Raw genomic sequence first — 22232 nt, 5'->3', positions numbered from 1 at the left:
ATGAAGGTATGCAAACTACTACTGTTAAAAACAATCTGATGCTTAATCTGATGCAAATGATTTTTGGGGGTGGGTGGGTGGGGCGCATGATTGGTTTGAAAGTGCCACTCATTATCACAAATGAAATATGTGCTAGGAATTTGTGAATGTTTCAGGTCACTTCTGTCAAATTGATAACATATTCTGGATGCTCTTACTTTTTGATGACTTTGACTTGTTTTCATCTCCGATTTTAATTTGATGTAGATTTTTAAATCAGGTTTTTACTTGTGGGTTGATCATGAGGTGCTTTACTCACTGCTGGAGCGCCTCCTTCTGGCTGCATCTGGGGATTAGCTCTGCCAGGCTGACACCCCTTCCTGCAGTTGCACTCCCTCACTCTCTGTTTTGCTGTCCTGGGACTCAGTTGCTTCTGCTTCATCGCGTAGCCCTCCAGCCAGGCCACTGTGGTTTTTTCCCCTTCTGGGGAAACCATGCACATCAAAGTCTCGTAGGACCTACTGTCCCTGGCAGATTTCTTTTTCACTGCCCCTTAATGGTACCACTTCCCCAGTGGCTGGTAGGGGAGCCCTGGCCTGCCCTCTACACAGGGGTCCAGCCAAGGGACCCTACAACAAGCAGTCAGGGTCTGCTCTGTCCCTATCCCTTACTGCTGTATCCCTGGACTACTACTTTGCCATCTCTCACCCTGACCCCACTTCTCTCTCTGTAGCCCCCTTCTATTTTCGGCTACTGGGCTTAATACAGGCCCCTCCTGCTCATATAGAGCTTAGCCTCATCTCTGATTAGTCGCTCCCTGACTCCTTCAGGTGTAGTCTAGGCAGTTAATTGGCCCACCTATCCACCTTAACCCTTTGGGGCCCTATCACAGGGTCATTTTGTGTAGGATAGCGTTGCAGATGAGCAAAGCAAAGGGCTGTGTTTTCCTGTCCTGTATAAATGTTTTTGTAAAAAAAAAAAAAAAAAAAAAAACAAACCAAAAACCATGTTGTGCATCGATATTTCTCTAAGGGAAACAATACTTAAGTTTGTAAATAGTAATTATAAAGATCTGAAAATATTTGAAGGGTAAAAACACAAGAGGGAAAAATTCAAAGGAATACAACCAAAAGTTATGGTATGCTAATGAGAGGAAAGTCATGCTGTCAAGGAAATTGGCTACCAAAGGGAAAGTGCTCGTCCCATCACTTCAGGCACTCACTCCAGTATTAGACTGGCAAAGTACGAGTGTGTGTAAAACAGAGAAATCCTGTTTTGGTAGAAAGATTAGGTGACCAAAGATGTCACTTATATCTCAAATATTAGATTTTTACTTTTGTATGAAAACATGACACTATAAAATAACAACTCTAACTGACTTTTTATGAAAATCTGGATCTATTCATGAATAATAAAACACTAGTTCTAAGTATCACGTTGGCACCTGACGGTACGCTAATACAGTAGTGTGTATGTGAAGCATGTTCGTCTGATCTTCAAGAGAAGGAGGCTGATTAGAGCTGTAACTCAGTTGCCCAAAGCTTAATGTTAAAGTGCCACTAGGTCACATTCTAAGGAAACGTTCAATTTGGAGGGAGCTGATGGGAATTAAAAATTTGGTTGGTACACTGGGATTTCATAGCTTTCTTGCTTTATTTCCACATGTCAATATCAACCATGTCCAACTATATTATGAAATAAATGTGATAATTCTAAAAAGCCCCGTGATCCTCAGACATCTACAGAAGGGTGAAATATTAGTAATATCAGTGAAGCAGTCTTAAACTTAATCTGTTATTTTGAGCATGGACAGCAGCAATGTGTGGTGAGTGGGGTCTTTTTACCTTACATGGGACTGGTGGTACGTGCATGTAGGTGGGACTTACTGAAGGTAATTTTGGAGAATTTTAGAACAAGAATTGCATTGGCTGTAGAGTGACATTTAAGCAATGAGAGGTGGAGTTGACAATTTAGTCTTTCCTTCCACCCTTTGGAGTCTAAATCCTTCCTCTTACAACCAGAGGCCTTGTGTACACTTAAAACATATGCTGGCATACTTACATGTGTAAGGGGTGTGATCATTTTATTTTTACTGACATATTTATGCTAGTTTCAGAGTAGCAGCCGTGTTAGTCTGTATTCGCAAAAAGAAAAGGAGTACTTGTGGCACCTTAGAGACTAACCAATTTATTTGAGCATAAGCTTTCGTGAGCTATAGCTCACTTCATCGGATGCAGTGAGCTGTAGCTCACGAAAGCTTATGCTCAAATAAATTGGTTAGTCTCTAAGGTGCCACAAGTACTCCTTTTCTATTTATGCTAGTATAAGCCCTAGTATAGACACACTTTTATCAGTTTAAGTACTTTTGACTATATACCTTACATGTCTCGGAATCAATGTGAACTATGTCAGCAGAAACATCAGTATAATAGGGCAACTGGCATCTACACTAGGGAGTTTTGCCATTATATCTGTGCCAGCAAAATTTTCCTCGTACAGATAAGGCCTAAATATACAGATAAGTCCTAAATATAGTATAAACAAGAGCCTGGAAACTCCCTGCAAAATGATATCCACTTGTGCCTATAAAAATGAAGTTGTAAAGGGTTCTTTGTCAATTCTCCCCCCAAATGTTATAGTTCAATATTGGTATAGAACTAACATGTCAGCAATGTGTGTTTGGGGCTTATATTAGCCCTGTTTTTGAGAAATTCTGGCTGCAATTACCTCAAAACGGGTACATCTGGAAATTCCTTTTACTGAAAGCTAACCTAAGAGAGTGAGAATAGGCTTTCAAGTGTGCAGTGTTGATTGCGGATTGCCCTGCTCAAATTCTGTGTTAAACTCACTTGATGTCTTGATATCATAACATTCAAAAACCATTTGGAGAACACTTCAGTCTCTCTGGTCACTCAATAGCGGACCTCAAAGTGGCAATTCTTCAACAAAAAAACTTAAAAAAAAAGACTCCAACGTGAAGCTGCAGAACTGGAATTAATTTGTAAACTAGATACCATCAGATTAGGCCTGAATAAAGACTGGGAGTGGTTGGGGCATTACAAAACCTAAACTTAATTTCCCCAATACTAATTTCTCCCTACTGTTACTCACACCTTCTTGTCAACTGTCTGTAATGAGTCACTCTCTTATCACTTCAAAAGTTATTCTTCCTCCTTTGGTATCCTGCTGTTAATTGATTTATCTCGTTAGACTGACCTAACACTTGGTAAAGCAACCCACATCCTTTCATGTATTTATATCTGCTCCTGTATCTTTTACTTCATACATCTGATGAAGTGGGTTCTACCCCACGAAAGCTTAATACCCAAATGAATTTTAGTCTCCAAGGTGCCACGAGGACTCTTTTCCCCCTCCCCCCCCCCACTTGATGTCATTAGGCAAATAGACCATACTTAAAAGTACTGAAGTGTCACATTGCTAAAAATCTTGGTTCTCCTGGTCCTCTTGCTGTGGAAGTTGTTGGAATGAAGAATATTGGCAGGGTAGAGTATCTGCTTAGAAATCCTGCCAGATCATTTAATAGTGTATAATCCCTTTACAAATCCTGGACAGAAGTTCTTAGGCAAGGGCTACATTACAAAGTTTTGTCAGCAGAGCACAAGTCTCTCTAGAAACACGACAGTACAGGAGTGTGTGAAATTCATTACCATCTGGGATTTTTGGACCCATAGGTCAACCAGGGTGTGCAGCTTTTGGGTTTGCTGCCTGAGAAGACCTATCTTGTTCTGGTGCTCTCCCTCTTTTTCCTGCTGGGATTTCTAGGCCTTCTTCCTGCCTGCTCTTTCTCCATGCTGTGTGCTATGTTGGACGTCCAGACCATTTGTTTACGGTCCAGAGTAGCTTACAGGATCTTGCTGAACATGTCCTCCCTAATCCTCTCCTTTATCCTCATTAGGGTCAGGAGTTCTGTGGGTGTGGAGGGGGCACCCTTCAAGGCTGTCAAGCCAGAAGTTGCAGATTAAAAGCCAGAGATTGGATTTGCACTTACAACTGAAAGAGAGAGCTACATTTCAGATCTCCCTTTCCTTGTTCCCATAAACACTTCTAAATAAGAAATGCTTATTGACACTTCAGCATTAAAGATCCTCTGCACAACGCTGCTGTCCAGCCCCAACCATAATGAGCATGATCCTTCAAGAGCGAGGCAGGGTGGTGAGGGTGAAGAAGGCATTTGGATTTCATGGAACAATAAAATTTTGCTCCCTGTTTCGATGGGCAGAAGCATAGGGGGAATGGCACTGTTTTTGACAGGTAGTGGTGGTTTTAGCTGTATCTCATTTCTGAGGGTAACAAAGGCACGGAATACAGCTGCTGCTTATGTACCAAAAGTGCTTGGGCCCGTTTGTGTTGCCTGTTTACTGCAATGGTATCCAAACTCATCAAGGAGTAGTAGCATGAGAAAGTGTCCTGCTATGTGCAGAGGAAGAGATAAGACAGCCATCCCTAGAAACCTTTGAGAGAGGATTGCCGATATCTCTATGGAAAGTTTATCAAGCCCTTTCAGGAGGATACAAGGGACGTCCCTGTGTACATAAATTGCTGCTTATGGGCAACCCCTAACCCCAACAGGGCAATGAAAAGCAGATGCCTACTCTGTCTCTATTTGTTGTACCTCTACCTCTTCTATGACTAAAACAGTGAAAAGTAGATAGGTGTGCCTTGTTAGCTTCAGGTTGGGATGGGCACCATCCTTAAATTTAAACCTTGTAGGATAAAATGCAAGCACACTTACCAGAGGTCCCATTGGGCTCATCCGTGCCAGGTTGGCAGGTCTGGCTAGACAGTGCTGGAGTCTTGAACAGGTCCTAGCTCCCGTCCCCTGTTTTCCTCGCTGTTCACTACAGGAGTCTCTCTGTTTGGGCTCTTCAGAGGTATCCGCAGAGTCTGCAGGGTGCTGGTGGGGTCTCTGCCAAAATTTGGACACCTCTTGTGAAAGCAGCAGGTCTGTGGCTCGGTACCAGGTTGATTGATTGTAGGCCTCCTGGCCCTGTGGTATCCCTAGTGAAGTTATTTTGTTTTCATGTGGCACTGCTGCTGATGTCTGTCATACCTCTTTGCTTGCATCCCCTGTGCAATCTGTAGATGTCCAGGAGATCTGTACTTCTGGTCTGCTCTGGGCAGGCGTGCGTTAGTGCATGAGGTTGGTTGGGCAATTGCACAGAACAAGAGAGAACTGCTAAGTGTGCTCGCCAGGCTGGGCAATCCATAAAAGGTATTTCAAAATAAGTGGGGCGTTTTAAAGGGAGTAGCTTACAGTCTCTGTGACTCCTGGGCAGCGGAGCTCACAGTTGTGACTAGAGGAGTTGCTATTACAGGGAATGGGCTGCTGAGGGACAGCTGCTGGTAGACTACTAGGGTCAGCAGAGACCCTTGTACTATGTCAACGTCAGTAGGTTGATTGTGGCTTTACCAGGCCTCAGTGCATGGTAAGCCAGGGCGTGAAAGTTGCTGTATGGCTCCTGCTAACATGTACAAAAAGTTCTGTAGTGCACTTGGACATACTGTTCGTTCAAACACTGTACACACAGCAGTAGATCAAAGTATACTGTGGAACTTTCAGTGCACAGTAGCTGGGTCCATGCAACCAGTTAGTGTTCAGCAAGCTAGTGCACTGTAGATATACCTCAGCTTGTCACGCACAAACTCTCTGTTTAGGCAGGCCTTAATTAATGTAATCTATCAACTGACATGCAATAAATGTGTGTATAAAGCACAAGATATCGTGGGGGGGAAAAACTAGGAAATCAAAACGAAGAATCTGGAAGATAAGACATAGTTGTGTCATAACGTGAAGCAGTTGAAGAGAAAGTGCAAGTGGCACAAAAAATATAAGGATATTGAAGAGGAATGAACTGAAATCTGTCAAGAGCATAAATAGACAAGTTACTTTTTGGAGGAACTTCTGTGCATTGACGCAACAAAGGACAGGTACAGCCATCCTGCTTTCCTTTCTCTGTCATAAATGAAAATCTGAAAACAAAAAGTTAGTGATAAAATAATTATAAGAAATCACAGAAAATGAAGTGCTGGTAAAATATCTGGCCATCACACCAATCCTATTGAAAGCATTTGAAAAGTAGGTCAGTGTTGGCAAAGATACGCTGATAACAAACATGCTGTGCATACAAGGGGAAATTAACACTAAAATAGTATCAAACTTCTCTTCAGTTAACAATATGAGATGGGGCTTGTGTACTTCTGTAACAAGATGTGATTACAGAAGCGTAGCCCAAAGGCCATTCTGAGCATAGGATGTCGCAATAATACAGTTCATGCATCATATCTCAAATATGGAGCGATGTATGTGTGGTGCTACGCTGATGAAAATGTACAAATATAGATCACTAAGTGTTTCTTCATCTTGTCATACACAACCATGGTGGTGGTTAGACTAGGAAAAGATCGTGAATGTAAGTGTGTTCACTAAAATTTATTAGCAAACACATTAAACAGAAGTGTACATAGGATTAATACATGTACAACTCTTATAGCTGGGTATGGTCTACCTTCAGATTCCCCAGTAAGGTTGACCATGACCAGCTGATGTCTCAGAATGCCTAACATTTCATTTCTAGTAACTCATCACACTTAACTTGTCAAGATGGCAGAGTATTACAGTATTGGCCAGTCTCTGTTCGGAAAGGACTGAGAAACTTGTTCCTAATGTTAATCAACAAAAAGGCCTGTTCATTTCTGTCATGAGGGAGATGGGCAGGGGAATATGTAGGGGGGAGGAAGTTTGTAAATGGTCTGAGGCCAGCTCTACAGTACAAGTATTTTGCTGATATAGCTGTATTGCCTGAGCCCCATAAGTGTTGCCGCAGCATGTATAGTAACACCACCACCCTGAACAATATTAGCTATACTGACAAAACTTTATTGTAGAACTGGCCTAAGGCCTTCTGTCTCAGATTTGTAAAGGTATTTAGGTGTTGCTGAACTCAGGATGGCAACATGCAAGTCCCTTTATCAAAAGCGATTCAGGCACTTAGGAAGCTAAATCCAGTGAGATTTAGGCTCCTAAATTCCTGAATCCTTTTTGAGAAGGAGACTCTCCATATCTGACCTCTGTCCTCATCCTCAAAGGAAACCTGTACAACACCTTCAGGAGACGAGCCTGGGAACTGACATTCGTAACTTGGCCAGACACGAAAAGTCATGAACTTAATAGAGACGCTGGTTTTATGGCTTATTACAACAATTTGTAACACATCCTACTGCCTGCTAACCCTCAATTGCTCACTTAATTTTAAGTGGTCTCTTACAACATGTGTGAATCCCTTATGCTTAATCATGTGTCCCAACTTGTATTTAGCTCAAACACTCTGGTTACCTTGCCCAGACCTCAAGAACTCTGTGAAGGTCGAAAGCTTGTCCCTTCCATCAACAAAAGTTACTCCAATAAAAGATATTACCTCACCTACCTTGTCTTTCTCCTAAATCAGTTAGGTGTTGCAATGTCGAGCAAAACTATGACTTAAATACCTTTTAAAAACCTCAGCCTCTGTTTCAATGAACAAATTGCCTTAAATTTGTCTTGGAGTATTCTTGGAGCATACCAAGCATTTACTAAACTGCTTTTCAAGCTAGCGTTCAAAAGGAATGACAGAGGGAGGCAGTAACTATAGAACTCAAATGCTACTTCAGAGCTGTTCCCTTGTAGATCATAACTAGAATAAAGATGAAAATACTAACTCTCTTTTGGTAAAACCACTGCAGTCCTTCTCAGTTGGTCAGAAATGTCATACTTCCCTCATGTTAGTATTGGCTAGGAAGTCACCAGCACTGACTAGGTAGAACAAAAAGGGATTTATGTTTTTTATTGAGTAACCTTAAAACTCTGACACACTTATATAGTACAAAAATTTTAAAAAACCCAATCTTTCATTTTAATAAAAAAGTCATCATGTACACTTGAAATCTTCCTCCTACTGCAGCAGACAATAAATATAAATCAAATGCCTTACCCTATAGTTGGCTCATTTCTAATTTACCACTTATGGATGCTAACCACCATGGCAAACCATATATATATTGGTATCATAAGTTAGTGTTACCCAACTGTCTTCCCAAGGATGAAAAATCTAATTTTGTAAAACTCCCTAGCTACCTGCCTAGCTTCTTCGTGGTCCAGAGGTGGCCATAAACTATTAAATGATAGTGGATAATTAGAACAAAATATCTTTTCAAAAATCTCTAAGGAAAGACTCAGGAGCACTCTGCAAAGCCTCAAATTAGAGACAAAGGCCCAGGAGAAAAATAGTTTGCTTCTGTTCCCTGCAAGTTTTTCTGTGGGGGCTCTTCTAGAGCTTGACAGAAATAAGGCCTTGAAAGTCCTACTTTGTATATTTTCCTCAGATTCTGATAGTATGGTGGGCATGTTAAGACTGAATACTAATTTAATAGGTACCATTAGTCTATTGACCCTTATTTGACCAAAAATGAATAATAAAATGCCCAGAGGAAATTGCATATATATATATGTATATAAATTTGTGTTTGGCATACAGAACAGGGAAACAAGCATCATAGGCCTGACAACATGGTGTTTTTTTCAGATTTGTTAGAGCAATTTGCCATGCTCTTGAGTGCCTCAGCAAAAGAAGAGGGGTAGAATTTTAATTAATGTTTAGCTGTTTTTTTCCCAGTATTCTGTGTGGTAGAAATTAACAAAGTGCTTGTAGTCTGCCTCAGTGTGGGGTTGCTCAGTTTTACTGCTGTGTCTGCATGTGGGTGGAAGCAGATTTAGTTTCCTGTTCAGTTAATGTTGCACTGAACTTCAGCTCAGTAGCAGCATTTAGAAATAAACTCGGATGGGCTCCCATTGGCACACTGTGAGATACTGAAGCCAACCTTGTGGGTTATGTGATTCTGTTCATTATTGTTGGATGAGTTTCTTTGGAATCTGATATTTACTGCAAGTCTAAGTGAATGAAAATAACTCACTTAAGCATCTTCAGAAAAGAAGACAAAGCATTGACTTCCTTTCTCATCCAAACAAGCCAAGCTACCACCAGATTGTTGTCCGTTGGCTTTTATGTTTTGTATATGATTGTCATTTCTCTGGCTGCCATTTTTGCTTAAGTAGTATCTAGTTTAAGATCCACTAACTATTACTTTTCCTTTCTAGTTTTCTAGCCTGCAAACCTAAGAACATATCATGGACCAATGTAAGTTAATTTTTGGAATACTAAGAAGATAGAGTTGCTGAGAAAAGCAAACAAGTTTGTTTAATGGTAATGAGATTTAGGTTACTGAGCAGCACTCAAACTCAAGTCACACTGTGTAACAAGAATTCTGCACTAGAGGTTTTGGGAATAGCCCTTTCTACATGCATGATAACTTGCCAGAAACCAAATTGGCTGTTACAAAAGTTGGAATTAGAACTCAAGTGGAATCCAATTCAAATCACTGGCATAGTCCAAGACCGTCTGTGTACATATTGCACTCTTACTTTAGATATGGCAAAAAAAAGTAGAGCCTTCAAACCATTGTGTTTAGATGTGGGTGGTCAGCTTATCTGCTCTGTAAATTTTCATAGAATTGTAGAAGTGTGTAAGACTGGAAGGGACCTCAGTAGGTCATCTAGTCCAGTGCCCTGCACTGAAGGCAGGACTACCTAATAACTAAACCATTACGGACAGGTATTTGTCTAACCTGTTCTTTAAAACCTCCAATGATAGAGAGTCCACAGTCTCTCTAGGCAATTTGTTCCAGTGCTTAACCACCCTGACAGGAAGTTTTTCCTAATGTCCAACCTAAACGGCCCTTGCTGCAATTTAAGTCGATTGCTTCTTGTCCTATCCTCGGAGGTTAAGGAGAATAATTTTTTCACCCTCCTCCTTGTAATAAATAACCTTTTATGGATTTGAAAACTGTTATGTCCCCACTCACTTTAGTCTGGAGAAGACAAGACTAACCCAATTTTTTTCAATCTTTCCTCATAGGTCATGTTTTCTAGACCTTTGATCACTTTTATTGCTCTCCTTTGGACTTTCTCCAATTTGTCCACAAATTATTTTGTCCAAATGTTTTGCTTAATTGTGTGTTAAATGAGTCACAAAAGGTGCTGCTTGCTAGTACTATTGCTAATAAAACTTATGTAAGATGGTTATTCATGGTAATGTTCATAAGACCAGGCTGTCAGTTGGTGGTGGCACAAACTAGTGTTTCTCAAACTGGTGGTCCTTTCAATGCTTTGTGATGGTTTAGAGCTGAAAGGTCAAATGGTGCAAATTTGTTTGCAGCTGTTGAATTGCATTAAACAATAAAGATTTAGCAGCACTTCCAGCTGTCAGTTTCATAGAAGCAACTGCCTTGCTTGCCACAGAAATATTATTGTAAGAGTTGGAGGGTAACTGGTTTAGGCATCTTTGGTTTTAAGATGTAGTCGATGTAAGGGGGGAAAAGTGTGGAAAGGAAGGGTTTTGGAAATAACCGAAGTCTTGTCTTAGGAGAAGAGAGATGAGGGTGCAAGATCATGACTAGATAAACCATACAAATGATTGGCTTTCAGAGGAATTGTGTCTGTGACAAACAAATACAGCCTTGTAAAATTATTTAAGTAATGAGAACTCACTACACTACCTTATTGAACATTAAATGTATCAGAGAAGCAGTCTGTCTGTGCACATTAAAGTGTGTGGATTAGTTCATTTGCTATGGTGCACATTTCAATGACTGGTAGCTGAGTATTGGGATAGTTACTCAAGAACTGGAAAAGAGTTACGCTTGTCTAGTGACTTGTGAAGTTAATTTGAAGTACCTAACAGCTAAGTATTTCATGTAGCTGGCTGAGTCAGTTGTTGGCAGTAAGGGGACTATAATTTGATAAATTTTGCAATGACTACCAACTTTAGTGGCAAGTGCTGTGTATTAGTACAATATATGCAAAGAATAATTACTTAAGTATCTGAAAAGGAATTGGAAAGCCGTTTTAATTCAAAGCATTATGAAGCTCTTGTATGAAAGTGAGGTATTAACACAGAAGTCAAACATACCCTTCTCAAGTTGAGGCAACACACTGGCCTATGTAATTGAAGCAAAATAAAGTCACATGTAGAATTTATAGATAGAATGGATTTGTATACAAAAAACAACAGGCTGGTAGGTGTCTCTGTATTTCCAAAGAAACAAATAATTTTGATGAGCACAGCAGAAATTGGAAGAAGTCCAAGTGGGTTTCTGTGACTTCTTTGAAAGTGGTAAAGAATAGTGTTACACTGCTCATGTGTGTTTTTGTGGGATGAGTAGTATTAAATATTGCTAATGTATGGAAAGATGGGGCATGTTTATCTTTCCGTAATGGGTGCAAATGGCTTTCCTGCTTTTTTCTTTCTTGAAACACTTTCACATTGTTACTGCCAAGCATGAAGTAGAACTAAATGGAATGTTGCAACAGTACATAATCATAAAAGGGCTAATCTCTTCAGTTCTAAGTTAACGAACAAAACACATATGCCTTTCTGTTGCCTTTGGCCTATTTGTTGGTGATAGAGCTCATGTGGGTTGTTTACAAGGGCACTAAAGAGGGTGGCCCAAAGGACAAACAGCATGGCAACATATGATATCTGAAAACAAAATGTACTTCTGAAGGCCAAACAAATGGCTGTGAAAAGATAAAAGATAAGCTTCTTGATTTAAGGGCACGTAGATTCTGAAAATTGAGTGTTGACTTTGAAATGTTGGGAAAGCTTATGAATTTAGGGTAATGTGTTTAAATACAAGTAGTGATCTTTTCAGTTCATTGGCTTGAGACTCTGAACTTAAATCTTGAAGGTGCATTTTGTCTGCTCTGTCAACATTTTTTTTCTTTGAATCTGTCAGTATGACTTTTTGGTGAGCGGTCAGCATTGCATTCTGGGAATGATGCAGGAGTGAGTTGTCCTGAGCAAATGGTGACTGCGGTATAGCTACAGGAAGCCCCATCCCTTCCCCTGACTGAATCGTAAGGTGGTAGCATGAAGTGAAAATAGTTTTGTAGTGTTACTATACCACTTAATGGAAGATTTCTTGATGGTGGGAAGGCAGAAGGAGTGGCAAGAACTAGGGAAGGAGAGCATCTGGATACGAGGTGGTAGTAGTAGTAGTAAAAAAAGTACTTTTTAAGAGCAAAGGTCTCACCCTCTGCACAAACAGCAATACAACCTTTTTTTTTTTTTAAAGCAAGCACAGACTTGTCCTGAAAGTTCTTAAGCTTTGTTTAAAAGAGTATAGCATCTTGGGTAGGCAGGCTTTTCTGAAGCTGAACCAGCAACATCAGTGCTAACTTATTGTTATTGACATAACATATAATATAGACAAAAAGCTTTTGGAGGGATTTAGCCATGGTAAACCTTCATTTTCAAGTATGCAGACACTCCAAACTTAAAACAGGGTGTTAATAAAAGTTTAGCTTCCTTGTGTATAATGGACATGGGATGATATAAGATCCCCCCAGTCCCTTTGGACCATTAAAATCACAGATATGAAGATTGCTTTAGTGAGTCCAGGGCCCTTGAAATAGAATATTGACAGTAGTGTAGAATGAAGTGTGTAGTCCACAGAAAAAAGTACTGTAGAGACACCAGAACTGTGATATTCTCTCTCTCTCTCTCTCTCCGACTTATTGGTGTACTTTTGTCCTGTATCAGAGTTCACCTGTACGACCTAAAAGCTAGTTTAGTGTTTCTGCCCCCTTTGGTCATATGGTAATTGAGGCTTACAGTGGGGGTGGGGAGCCACTTACAGCAGTGGTTAAAACAGCAAATCATAGTACATTAATAGTAAGGTTTCAAAAAAGATTGAGTGACAGAACCAGCCTTCTAATTGTACTCCTTCACATCACATGATTGTCTGTGCTTCTTTCCAAGTATCAGTGGCTTGTAATATCTGATACAACATCATTCACTTATGTAGGCAGTTCTCAAGCTGGGGGTCGGGACCCCAAAGTGGGTCGCGACACCCTTTTGAATGAGGTCGCCAGGGCTGGCTTAGACTTGCTGGGGCCTGGGGCTGAAGCCCAAGCCCCTCCGCCCAGGGCCAAAGCCTGAGAGAGCTTCAGCCCTGGGTGGTGGGGCTCAGGTTACAGGCCCTGTGCCTGGGGTGAAGCCCTTGAGTTTTAACTTTGGCACCCTTGCCTGGAGCGGTGGGGCTCAGGCGCCCCCCCCTTCCCCCCCCCCGGTGAGTCCACGGGTGAGTTCAGGCTTCAGTCCCCCCTGTGGAGGCCATGAAATAATTTTTGTTGTCAGAAGGGGGTCATGGGGCAATGAAGTTTAAGAACCCATGCTGTGTGTTGATATTAAGCTTTTCTTTTGTTTGGGTTCAGTGAGGATAGTATATTTTAATGAATAAAGTACTTGTATTCACTTGGGTTGCAAATACCATGGGAGCAAGTTTCCTAGATGCTGGGCCTTACTCTTTGTACAGGGAGTAAACATTTGGTGGCATAGTTTATCCACCTAGTGGAATAATAAAGGCATATGTTAGTCTCTAAGGTGCCACAAGTACTCCTTTTCTTTTTAAAGGCATATGTATAAACACAAGACCAAACATTACTAGACATAAGGCTGTTTTTCTTTTTTGCTGACCTACACAATGTCAGATAATTTATGCTAGTAGAAGGGAACAATAAATACCAAATTATTTGACTTCTTAGTTGATTGGAATTTAGGGCTGTCAAATCTTAAAAGGTATTTCTCACATCCTTGTTCTAGACACAAGCAATTCAAATGAAAGCCCATGACAAATTAGCCCCAGGGCTACTTTCTTTGCTATTGGAGGGTAATTACACATTTTGTATGGAGTATGTCTGACTTCAGTGGTGTTGGAGGTTATATTTGAAGCCTCACTGATGTTGCCAAAGTGACAGATGATCCCTACAAAGATTTTTATTTAAACAAACAACCCCCCCCCCCCCCCCCCCCAAACATTGGGTCTTATCACTTGAAGCATCAGGTTTCCTCAAATCCACAAATATCTGACTTGGCACTATGTCCTTCTATGATACAACTCTCAATTTTTGGTGTTAGGGGAAACTAACTCTAGAAGGTCAGTCAGCACATGACATGGGGGTTTTAGGTCTGATCTAATTCATGAATGTGTTCTGAATGCGAGGCTTTTAGGCACTGTTTGAATACAACTAAGTATTAAAAACCACGTTAGTTTACAAAATGACTTCATAACTAAAGGGTGGGGGAGGGGAAAGAAGTGATAAAATCTTAAGCACTGAAATGCATCAGTTTGAAAGTAAACATGTTTCTAAGTATGTAAATGTTCCTTCTCTTCCTGGGGAAGGTGGGGAGGTACATAGAAGTTAGTTATAAAACAAAACATCTCAAGTGCTGCATTTTGGTGTGATTCTGTGCCCTTTCCTCTGCATCTAGAATCATAGACTATCAGGGTTGGAAGGGACCTCAGGAGGTCATCTAGTCCAACCCCCTGCTCAAAGCAGGACAAGTGGTCTGCAATCTAGCGGAGTGGTCTGCAAACTTTTTACACATAAGATCACTTTTTGAATTTAAGATCAACCCAGGATCTGTCCCATCCCTTCCCTGGGGCCCCGCCCCTCCTTGTTCACGCCATTCCCCCCTCCCTCCATCACTTGCTGTCCCCCATCCTCACTCACTTTTAATGGGCTGGGGCAGGAGGTTGGGGTTTGGGAGGGGGTGCAGGCGCTGGGCTAGGGCTGAGGGGTACGGAATGTGGGAGAAGGCTCCGGACTGAGCCTGGGGCAGGGGGTTGGGATGCAGGAGTGAGGGGTGCAAGCTCTGGGAGGGAGTTTGGGTGCAGGGGTCATATTGTCTCACTGCATCTAATCTCATAGAATGCACTGGACATTTCATGAGTTTTACTTTTTATTAGTGTCATTTTGGTTTATAGATCTAAAATCCGTCAGGGATTGTCACAGATCAGTGTAACATTCTCAGCTGTGGGGTGTGCATTGGCTGAGCCTGGGGCAGAGGGTTGGGTGCAAGCTCTGGGAGGGAGTTTGGTGCAGGAGGGAGCTCGGGGCTGGAGCAAGGGGTTAGGGTACAGGAGGGGGTGCGAGGTGCAGCCTCCGGACAGGAGGCACTCATTACAGGCGGCTCCTGGTTGGTGGTGCAGTGGGGCTCAGACAGGCTGCCTGCTTGCCCTGGCCCCGCGCTGCTCCTAGAGGGACCTAGGGACTAAGGCTGGCTGCTGGCACGTCTCTGCGGCCCCTGGGGGAAGAGGGGGAGGGAAGCGGGTCTCTGTGCACTGCCTGCCCATGCCTACAAGCCAGCCACAGACTGTGGAGCTGCCTCATCCCCAGCCCCCAGGGGCACGCAGAGATGTGCCAGCAGCCAGCCGCTTCCGGGAGTGGTGTGTGGCTAAGGCAAGCAGGCAGCCTCCCTGAGCCCCGCTGCGCTGCCGGCCATGGAGATCACGATGGACTGGCAGAGACTCCAGGATCGACCAGTCGAACGTCATCGATGGGTTGGTGACCACTGATTTAGAGCACTCCAATGAATTTTTTTTTAGTTTCTTGTAGAATGTTGAAGACCATTCTGGGAAAGGTGTTGAGCAGGGGCTGATTTTGTTGTTTTATATGTAATATTTTTACTTGTTCATCATGCAGAGCTATAACTAACTTTACAATATAACTAAAGTGGTGTTAGAATGTTTGCTCCTGTGCTGGCATGTGACTTTTGAGTTAAAATTCAATACTCGATGTAAGATCTTGTGTGTTTGGGGTTCACTGTGCTAGTCACTAGGAGGAAGATTTGAGTGCGATTTCCTTGGTTTCTGAAGTAAGCTTTCACATGAACATGATTTGCAACCATGTGCTGAAAACATTCTGAATGGTAACGTGGTGCAAAGTCTAGAGAGAGCCTGGCAAACAAATGTAAACCTTTCTATCCTTCATTCCTGGCTTCAGTGCACACCAAGAGTTCCATGGACTCCAAGCCTCCCTGCCAGTAGGTGGAGCTGGTGCACAGGGGTTTCTGAAGTGCCGGGGAGGAAAAGCCACTACTCTGTTCAGTCCTTTTCTTCAGCAGTGGAGCTTTTACTGCAGCTTCATAGATGGAGTGAATTGCACAACACTTGCTCCGTCAGGGAATAGTTCCTGGATTTGTATTGTGTTGGATCCAGCAGCTCTTCCCCAAGGTGCAACAGCATTCCTTGAGTGCTTAAAGAGCTGCTCTTCCTGGGGTGTGCAAGATGTGCATGCACTTGCACAAGTTGCTCAAATCATATCCTTACCCACTGCAGAAAAAACACACTGATTCAATGGAGCCCTTTTCAGGCCCAGAAGGGCAGGATTTACCTGTCAGAAGTAAATTGTGTCTTGTTAATTCAATATGTTGAAAGCTGAATTATCTTAGTCAAATGTGTGACTAATTTTCATTAGGCTTAATCCCTTTCTCTTGTAATGCTAAATGCTTGGAGTGCGAATGGCAAGTAGGATGCATCTGTGGACTGGTGACCTCCGTGGTCATCGGTTTTGTACAAATATGGCTGCTACGATGTGCAAATAAACCCGTTCTGGAGGCCTAATGTAGGTGTCCCTGAAAACCTTATGCTGCCCCTAATCATCCAACAAATTTTGAATTTGTGTCAGGCTGCATCAGAGATGTTGCATTGCCATAGTCACCAGATGTTTCAATACTTTAGACCTCAGTGTTACTGACCAAATGGGATTAAGATGTGGGTGTCACCCTTGTCTTTGCACAGCATGATATTTAGGCCACAGAGCCAGCACTGTTCCATCATTCTGAATTCATGTGTTGTTAACCAGTGCTGCTGTAACTAAATTCAGACTGTGTCTCTGTCCCAATGCTACTACCAACTAAGTACCAAAGAGTAAATCTGACTCTTAATGTAGCCTAGGGCCTTGTCATTCTTGGGTGCTAGAAAATTCAATTGTGTTCTGGTGATGAATAGTCTGACTAGGAAAGAATTGGATCAGTTCTATACAATATGTTGTTGGGCAGAACATCAGCTGGTGAACTGCCTACCAAAACAAGCCACTTTTTGTCATTTAAGTAGAATGAAGGGCCTGGAGAAAGCGGCACAAGAGGGAACCATTACTACATGGAGAGCAGCAGTAGCCTAAACTTGCCTGTTGCAGGAGCTTCCAGGACAAAAGCAGTAAGCGTGGGGGAGAATCCAGGATGCTGGCAGAACACTGAAGAAACTGGTAGCAGTCATGCTGTTCTATTTGCTATAATCATACACACAAATGAATCCTGTCAAGCAGTTGGCAGCCAGGCTCATAAAATCATGAGTGGGTGAGATTGAAGTAATGCACACACCACTACATTATAGTGAATCAAAACTAACTTTAGCAGGGTGTGTATCCTAACCTCAGAGGACTTGTACCTGAATATGGGGAAGCAAAGCTGAAGTGAGTAGCTACCTTGTGTGCACTTCTGGACTGCACGGCAAGGTTGCCTCTGTTGATATACTGTTAGTTCATTCTTTGCTTTCATTTGGTGGGGAGAAATCAGTTTTGAGACTAAAAATTGCCTTCCTGATCACAATATCCTAAACTGAGCTTCAAGCAAAACCTGTTGTATTACTGGATAGTACTCAACCCCTCTGTATTTCTGTTTCTGGTCTAGATGCTATGAACAGTTAGTTTAATAATGTAGCCTATGGCTTCAGGAAATTGGAACCAAAACAAATATGCCTACTCTACTCAGATGTGAAACTGAAGGTTTTATTTAACTCAGATTCCATTAATAGTTAATTATCAATACAGATATTGTTTGTTACTGGGATAGTTCACATATACTGAGTGTTGAGAGCTATGGATGTTGCCACACAAACTATGGCCCACCTTAATTATGCACATTGTAGGGAGAATGGTCACTTTGGATGAGCTATTACCAGCAGGACAGTGAGTTTGTGTATATGGTTTTTGGGAGGGGGGTGAGGGGGTGAGAGAACCTGGATTTGTGCAGGAAATGGTCCAACTTTATTATCATGCACATTGTGTAAAGAGTTGTCACTTTGGATGGGCTATCACCAGCAGGAGAGTGAATTTGTGTGGGGGGGTGGAGGGTGAGAAAACCTGGATTTGTGCTGGAAATGGCCCACTTGATGATCACTTTAGATAAGCTATTACCAGCAGGACAGTGGGGTGGGAGGAGGTATTTTTTCATATTCTCTGTGTATAAATAAAGTCTGCTGCAGTTTCCACAGCATGCATCCGATGAAGTGAGCTGTAGCTCACGAAAGCTCATGCTCAAATAAATTGGTTAGTCTCTAAGGTGCCACAAGTACTCCTTTTCTTTTTGGTGAGCTCAGATATTTATAAAGGTGATTATTCATAGGCTTTATGTAATTGAGAAGGAACACCAAAGTCAGAATGACTGGTTTATCTGACGTAAATTGCTAGTTTGAGGGGAAGAGAATGCTATCTTTGTCTTTTAATTGTGTGAAAAGAAATAATATGTGACTTAATAGCATTAAAGTTTTCTGGCTATTGGAAAATGTATTACTTTGCAGGAACATGGCTGATCAGACTTCACAGTAAGAAAATGTCTGGTTTCTTGAGTAAAACCAGTGCAACAAGAAGCTTCTTGTGAGCCTTAAAATGAAAATTAAGCCTGTTTCTTCCATAATTGTTCCAGTACATCAGCTGATGCTTGGAGACTTTGCAAGAGTTAGCCTGAAAACTTACCTTGCTTTGGTCTGAAAGCTCCATAATGTTAAGTATCTGGGGGAAATTGTTAGGATATTCATTTGATGTTTATCTTCTGATAAACTATTAACTATACCCCTTGAATAATGCAAAATGTTTTTTGTGTAACTGACTCACAATCTGAAATGCCTCAAATTACTTTAGCAAAATGGAAAATCTAGACTAATTTACTGATATTCCCAGTTAATTTATTGTGCCTCTAAATACATTCTAATGTGTACAGCTTTTCAAACAGGATGCTTCTACAATGAGTAAGCTGTACAATGTATCAGGATAAAGGTGTAGTCCCAAGATAAATGACTATTGTCTCAAGAGGCAAACAGTCTGCATCCCTTCTTGGGGTTCTCAAGCAGTAAACACAGATAAGAACTTTCCTTGAAGCCATAAAGAAAACACATGCTGAGATGATTACTGGTGTAATGGTAAAACACATACCTATGGAGTGACAGTTCCAAAGACTTGGACCAGCACTTGCTATTACTCCAGTAACATGAAGAGGTTGCCAGAAAAGAGCATTGAGTACTATTACTACTCTGCTTGCTTTCCTGGAGGAAAGGAAAGAAGAATTTGTTGTTTAAAGCCGCTCTGACAACACGTATCATATCACTTCACCACCAAACCTGTCAAAAAAGGTATGCAGATTTTTCTAAACAGAACATAAGATATTTAATTTTTCTGACTCACAGACCATTCCTAGTAACATTCAGCTCAAGCTCCCTTTATAGTTCCATTGGGAAAGATTTCAGGGTAACAGCCATGTTAGTCTGTATTCGCAAAAAGAAAAGGAGTACTTGTGGCACCTTAGAGACTAACCAATTTATTTGAGCATGAGCTTTCGTGAACGACAGCTCACTTCATCGGATGCATACTGTGGAAACTGCAGAATCTTCTGCAGTTTCCACAGTATGCATCCGATGAAGTGAGCTGTAGCTCACGAAAGCTCATGCTCAAATAAATTGGGAAAGATGAAACTCAGCAAAGTCCTAAGACATAAATGCCTGAGGCAGGAATTGGTCCAGGAAGTCTTCGCATGGTACCCTGTCCCTTTCATTTCCTTAGAGGATGGCATCTTTGTCCTTACTTTATCTCCCATTTGTCTGCTTCTCCAAGTATTTTCACTCTCCCATGCAGTCACTTACATGTAGGGAAAAAATTTCCCAATTTAACTTGAGTAAAGCCACAGTCTCATGTTAGTTACCTGCATATGTGTTACAGCCATCAAATAATGGCTTGCCAGATGGAGGTGATTACCTGTAATGAGCTGTGTACTTGCACAGACCTAGTTTAGATAGCAAAAGCATCATGTTTAGTGTCAGCGTCTTTATTTTGTTCTTGCTTGTTTGTCACCTACCCTGCTAGTCTTCTCTAACATTTTATCATCTCTCTGGAGTAGCGACTGTTTCTTAATATCTTTATACAGTGCCCAGCTCAACTGGATCTGTGGACTCATAAATATTTTGGGAAGTAACAAAACTGCAAAGTAGTATACATAGCTGGACAGCCCCCAGCAAGATGGGCTGAGGAATTAGGTCAAAACAAGGATTGCAGAACTACCAGCCTGAAGTGAGATCTAGATGATTTCACACTACTTCCTTTCCTTTGCTTGGACAACTAAACATATTGGGCTAGCAGACATCAGTATCCAGGAGTGTTTTCATTAATGGAAGCTCATGTTAATACAAACACAATTCAGTGTTCAGTAGTCAAGCAGCTCCAATTTTACCAGTAGAACCTTAGAATGAACCTTAATTGATAATACCATTGTAACCATGTGATACCTTCATAAAAGTCATAGGTCAATGTACAAAACGCTCTCCAGATTCCTCTTACTGGACCTATGGTCCCTTAGCAACAATTCTTAAACTTTTTCAAATAGTTCTGAAATCTGAGTTTCCATAAAAAGGTGCCTTTTTCTTGTCTGTGGTGTAGATTTAAAAAGCAAGGAAAACGATTTTGTGTCGTCGTCTTCTCACTGCACCCTGTCGACCGTAAAAGGAAACTCACATAGCTATAGCTTAGTGCTCAAGTGACTTATGTACAGAAACTCACAGTTAGAGTCCATGTCATTCTCTCTTTGTGTACTGGATGATGACCTGTATTTCCCTTCATTTAAAATATATTTGTATGTGTACTTGAGGATACATTTCAACCATCTAGTAATTACCAGAACACCTTTGGCACATAAGGTGGAGAGAGGGGAAGGAATGTCAATGCCTGTAGTGCTGTCAAGGTGGAAGTAATTTAAATATTTTCAGAGATTTTTAGTCAGAAGACATTTTTCCACCGTGTACTTAATAATCGTAGAGTCTGTTAGTCCAAGACAAAGTACCAAATCTGTTACAGGAGGTGTGCTTGCATGTGGGATGTTTTTTATAAATCTCTGTCCTGTTACCAATTTGTTAGTACTAGTGCCACCTCAGTGTGATCTTCTACTGAAAAACAACTGCCTAAACCACCCCCAGCTTCTTTCCTTAGAGGATTGGTGTACTTATAAGTAGGCTTGGCATGATTAGATTTTACTGTAAACTACTTCACTGTGTGCACACAAGCAAAAAAATAAAAATGGATGGGTAGTATTTTAGATAGAGTAAGAAAAATGCTGCTTGAGAACTTACTAGCGTTTTTGATTTTAAAGTACTGATGTCATATACTTTGATGTGGCATTGACCATTTGTGTGAACAGTTGAAAGCTTTAACTTTCTGAATCTCGATATCTGTCATTCTGTAATTCTGACCCCTCTCCTATAATTTCTCACAACTGTAAAAGTCTAAATTAGCAAAAATAAAAAGTTTAAACATCCACATGTATCAAAATTATTTTAAAAAGGTCAAATTGTGCCAAGCCTACTTTTAAGTTGGAAAGTTTTGGAATGCTTCTGAGATTCCTTAATCTTCCAGAGTGAAACAAGAACCTCAGTTGTGTCTTTATCATAGGGAAGACATGTGTGGGTAAAAGCGAAGGAATTAAGCAGATGCAGCATGGCTTATAACAATTACTCTTGATTGAAATAAAGGCTTGACAGGAATTGACCGCTATGCTTACTACCAGTTAGCCCCACCTATAGTCTGTATTTATATGTGTGGTAAATGACTAGGGGTGAAAGTTTAAAATTAATGAGGCTGGCGTTATGAATTAACTCAACCAATCAAGTGGTGAGGTGGAAAATCTCGTTAAGAAGGAAAAATTACTTGCTGCTTTAAAGGCCAACACTAAAGGATTGTCCCCTTCTGAATGATTTTTAACTAAACATACTCACTGTTACGTTTTCACTTTCATAGAATAATTTTTTTTCCCCCCAAAGTCTGTCAGTAACTTTTCTGATCAAATTGTAGAGGCTTTGGCTATTTAGCACTTCCATAGAATCAAAACTGACATTCATGTATTTGTGTAAGCTTAATAAAGGGTCAGAAAGCCAAAAGCAACTTGATGTTCATTGAACTTAAGGTGTTCTGAATAAGTCATGTAGATTAAAACTCTTAAGGTGGCTTAGTGGTCTCACTACTGCATTTCAGGAGTGTGTTCCTCATGCATCAGATGTTGTGGGAGATTGGTTCAGCATAGTCTGTCAGGTCTGTTTTTTGT

The 22232-nt window shown here is 41.2% G+C and overlaps 1 protein-coding gene across 6 annotated transcripts in view; it reads left to right on the top strand.

Moving 5' to 3' along the window:
• The window catches only part of TRIO (trio Rho guanine nucleotide exchange factor), a 402095-nt gene that overhangs the window by 51441 nt on the left and 328422 nt on the right, over positions 1-22232 (top strand). The window contains exon 2 of one of the 6 annotated variants that reach the window (XM_073332318.1): positions 9131-9170. The exons of the other annotated variants lie outside the window; for them this stretch is intronic. Coding sequence (XP_073188419.1) covers positions 9161-9170 — 10 coding nt within the window. The 5' untranslated portion in view covers positions 9131-9160. The remainder of the gene's footprint in view (positions 1-9130; positions 9171-22232) is intronic. 6 annotated transcript variants of the gene reach the window in all.

This window comes from Lepidochelys kempii, chromosome 2 (genome assembly GCF_965140265.1).
Source record: "Lepidochelys kempii isolate rLepKem1 chromosome 2, rLepKem1.hap2, whole genome shotgun sequence".
Lineage (NCBI taxonomy): Eukaryota > Metazoa > Chordata > Testudines > Cheloniidae > Lepidochelys > Lepidochelys kempii.
This window is presented reverse-complemented; position numbering and strand designations above follow the sequence as displayed.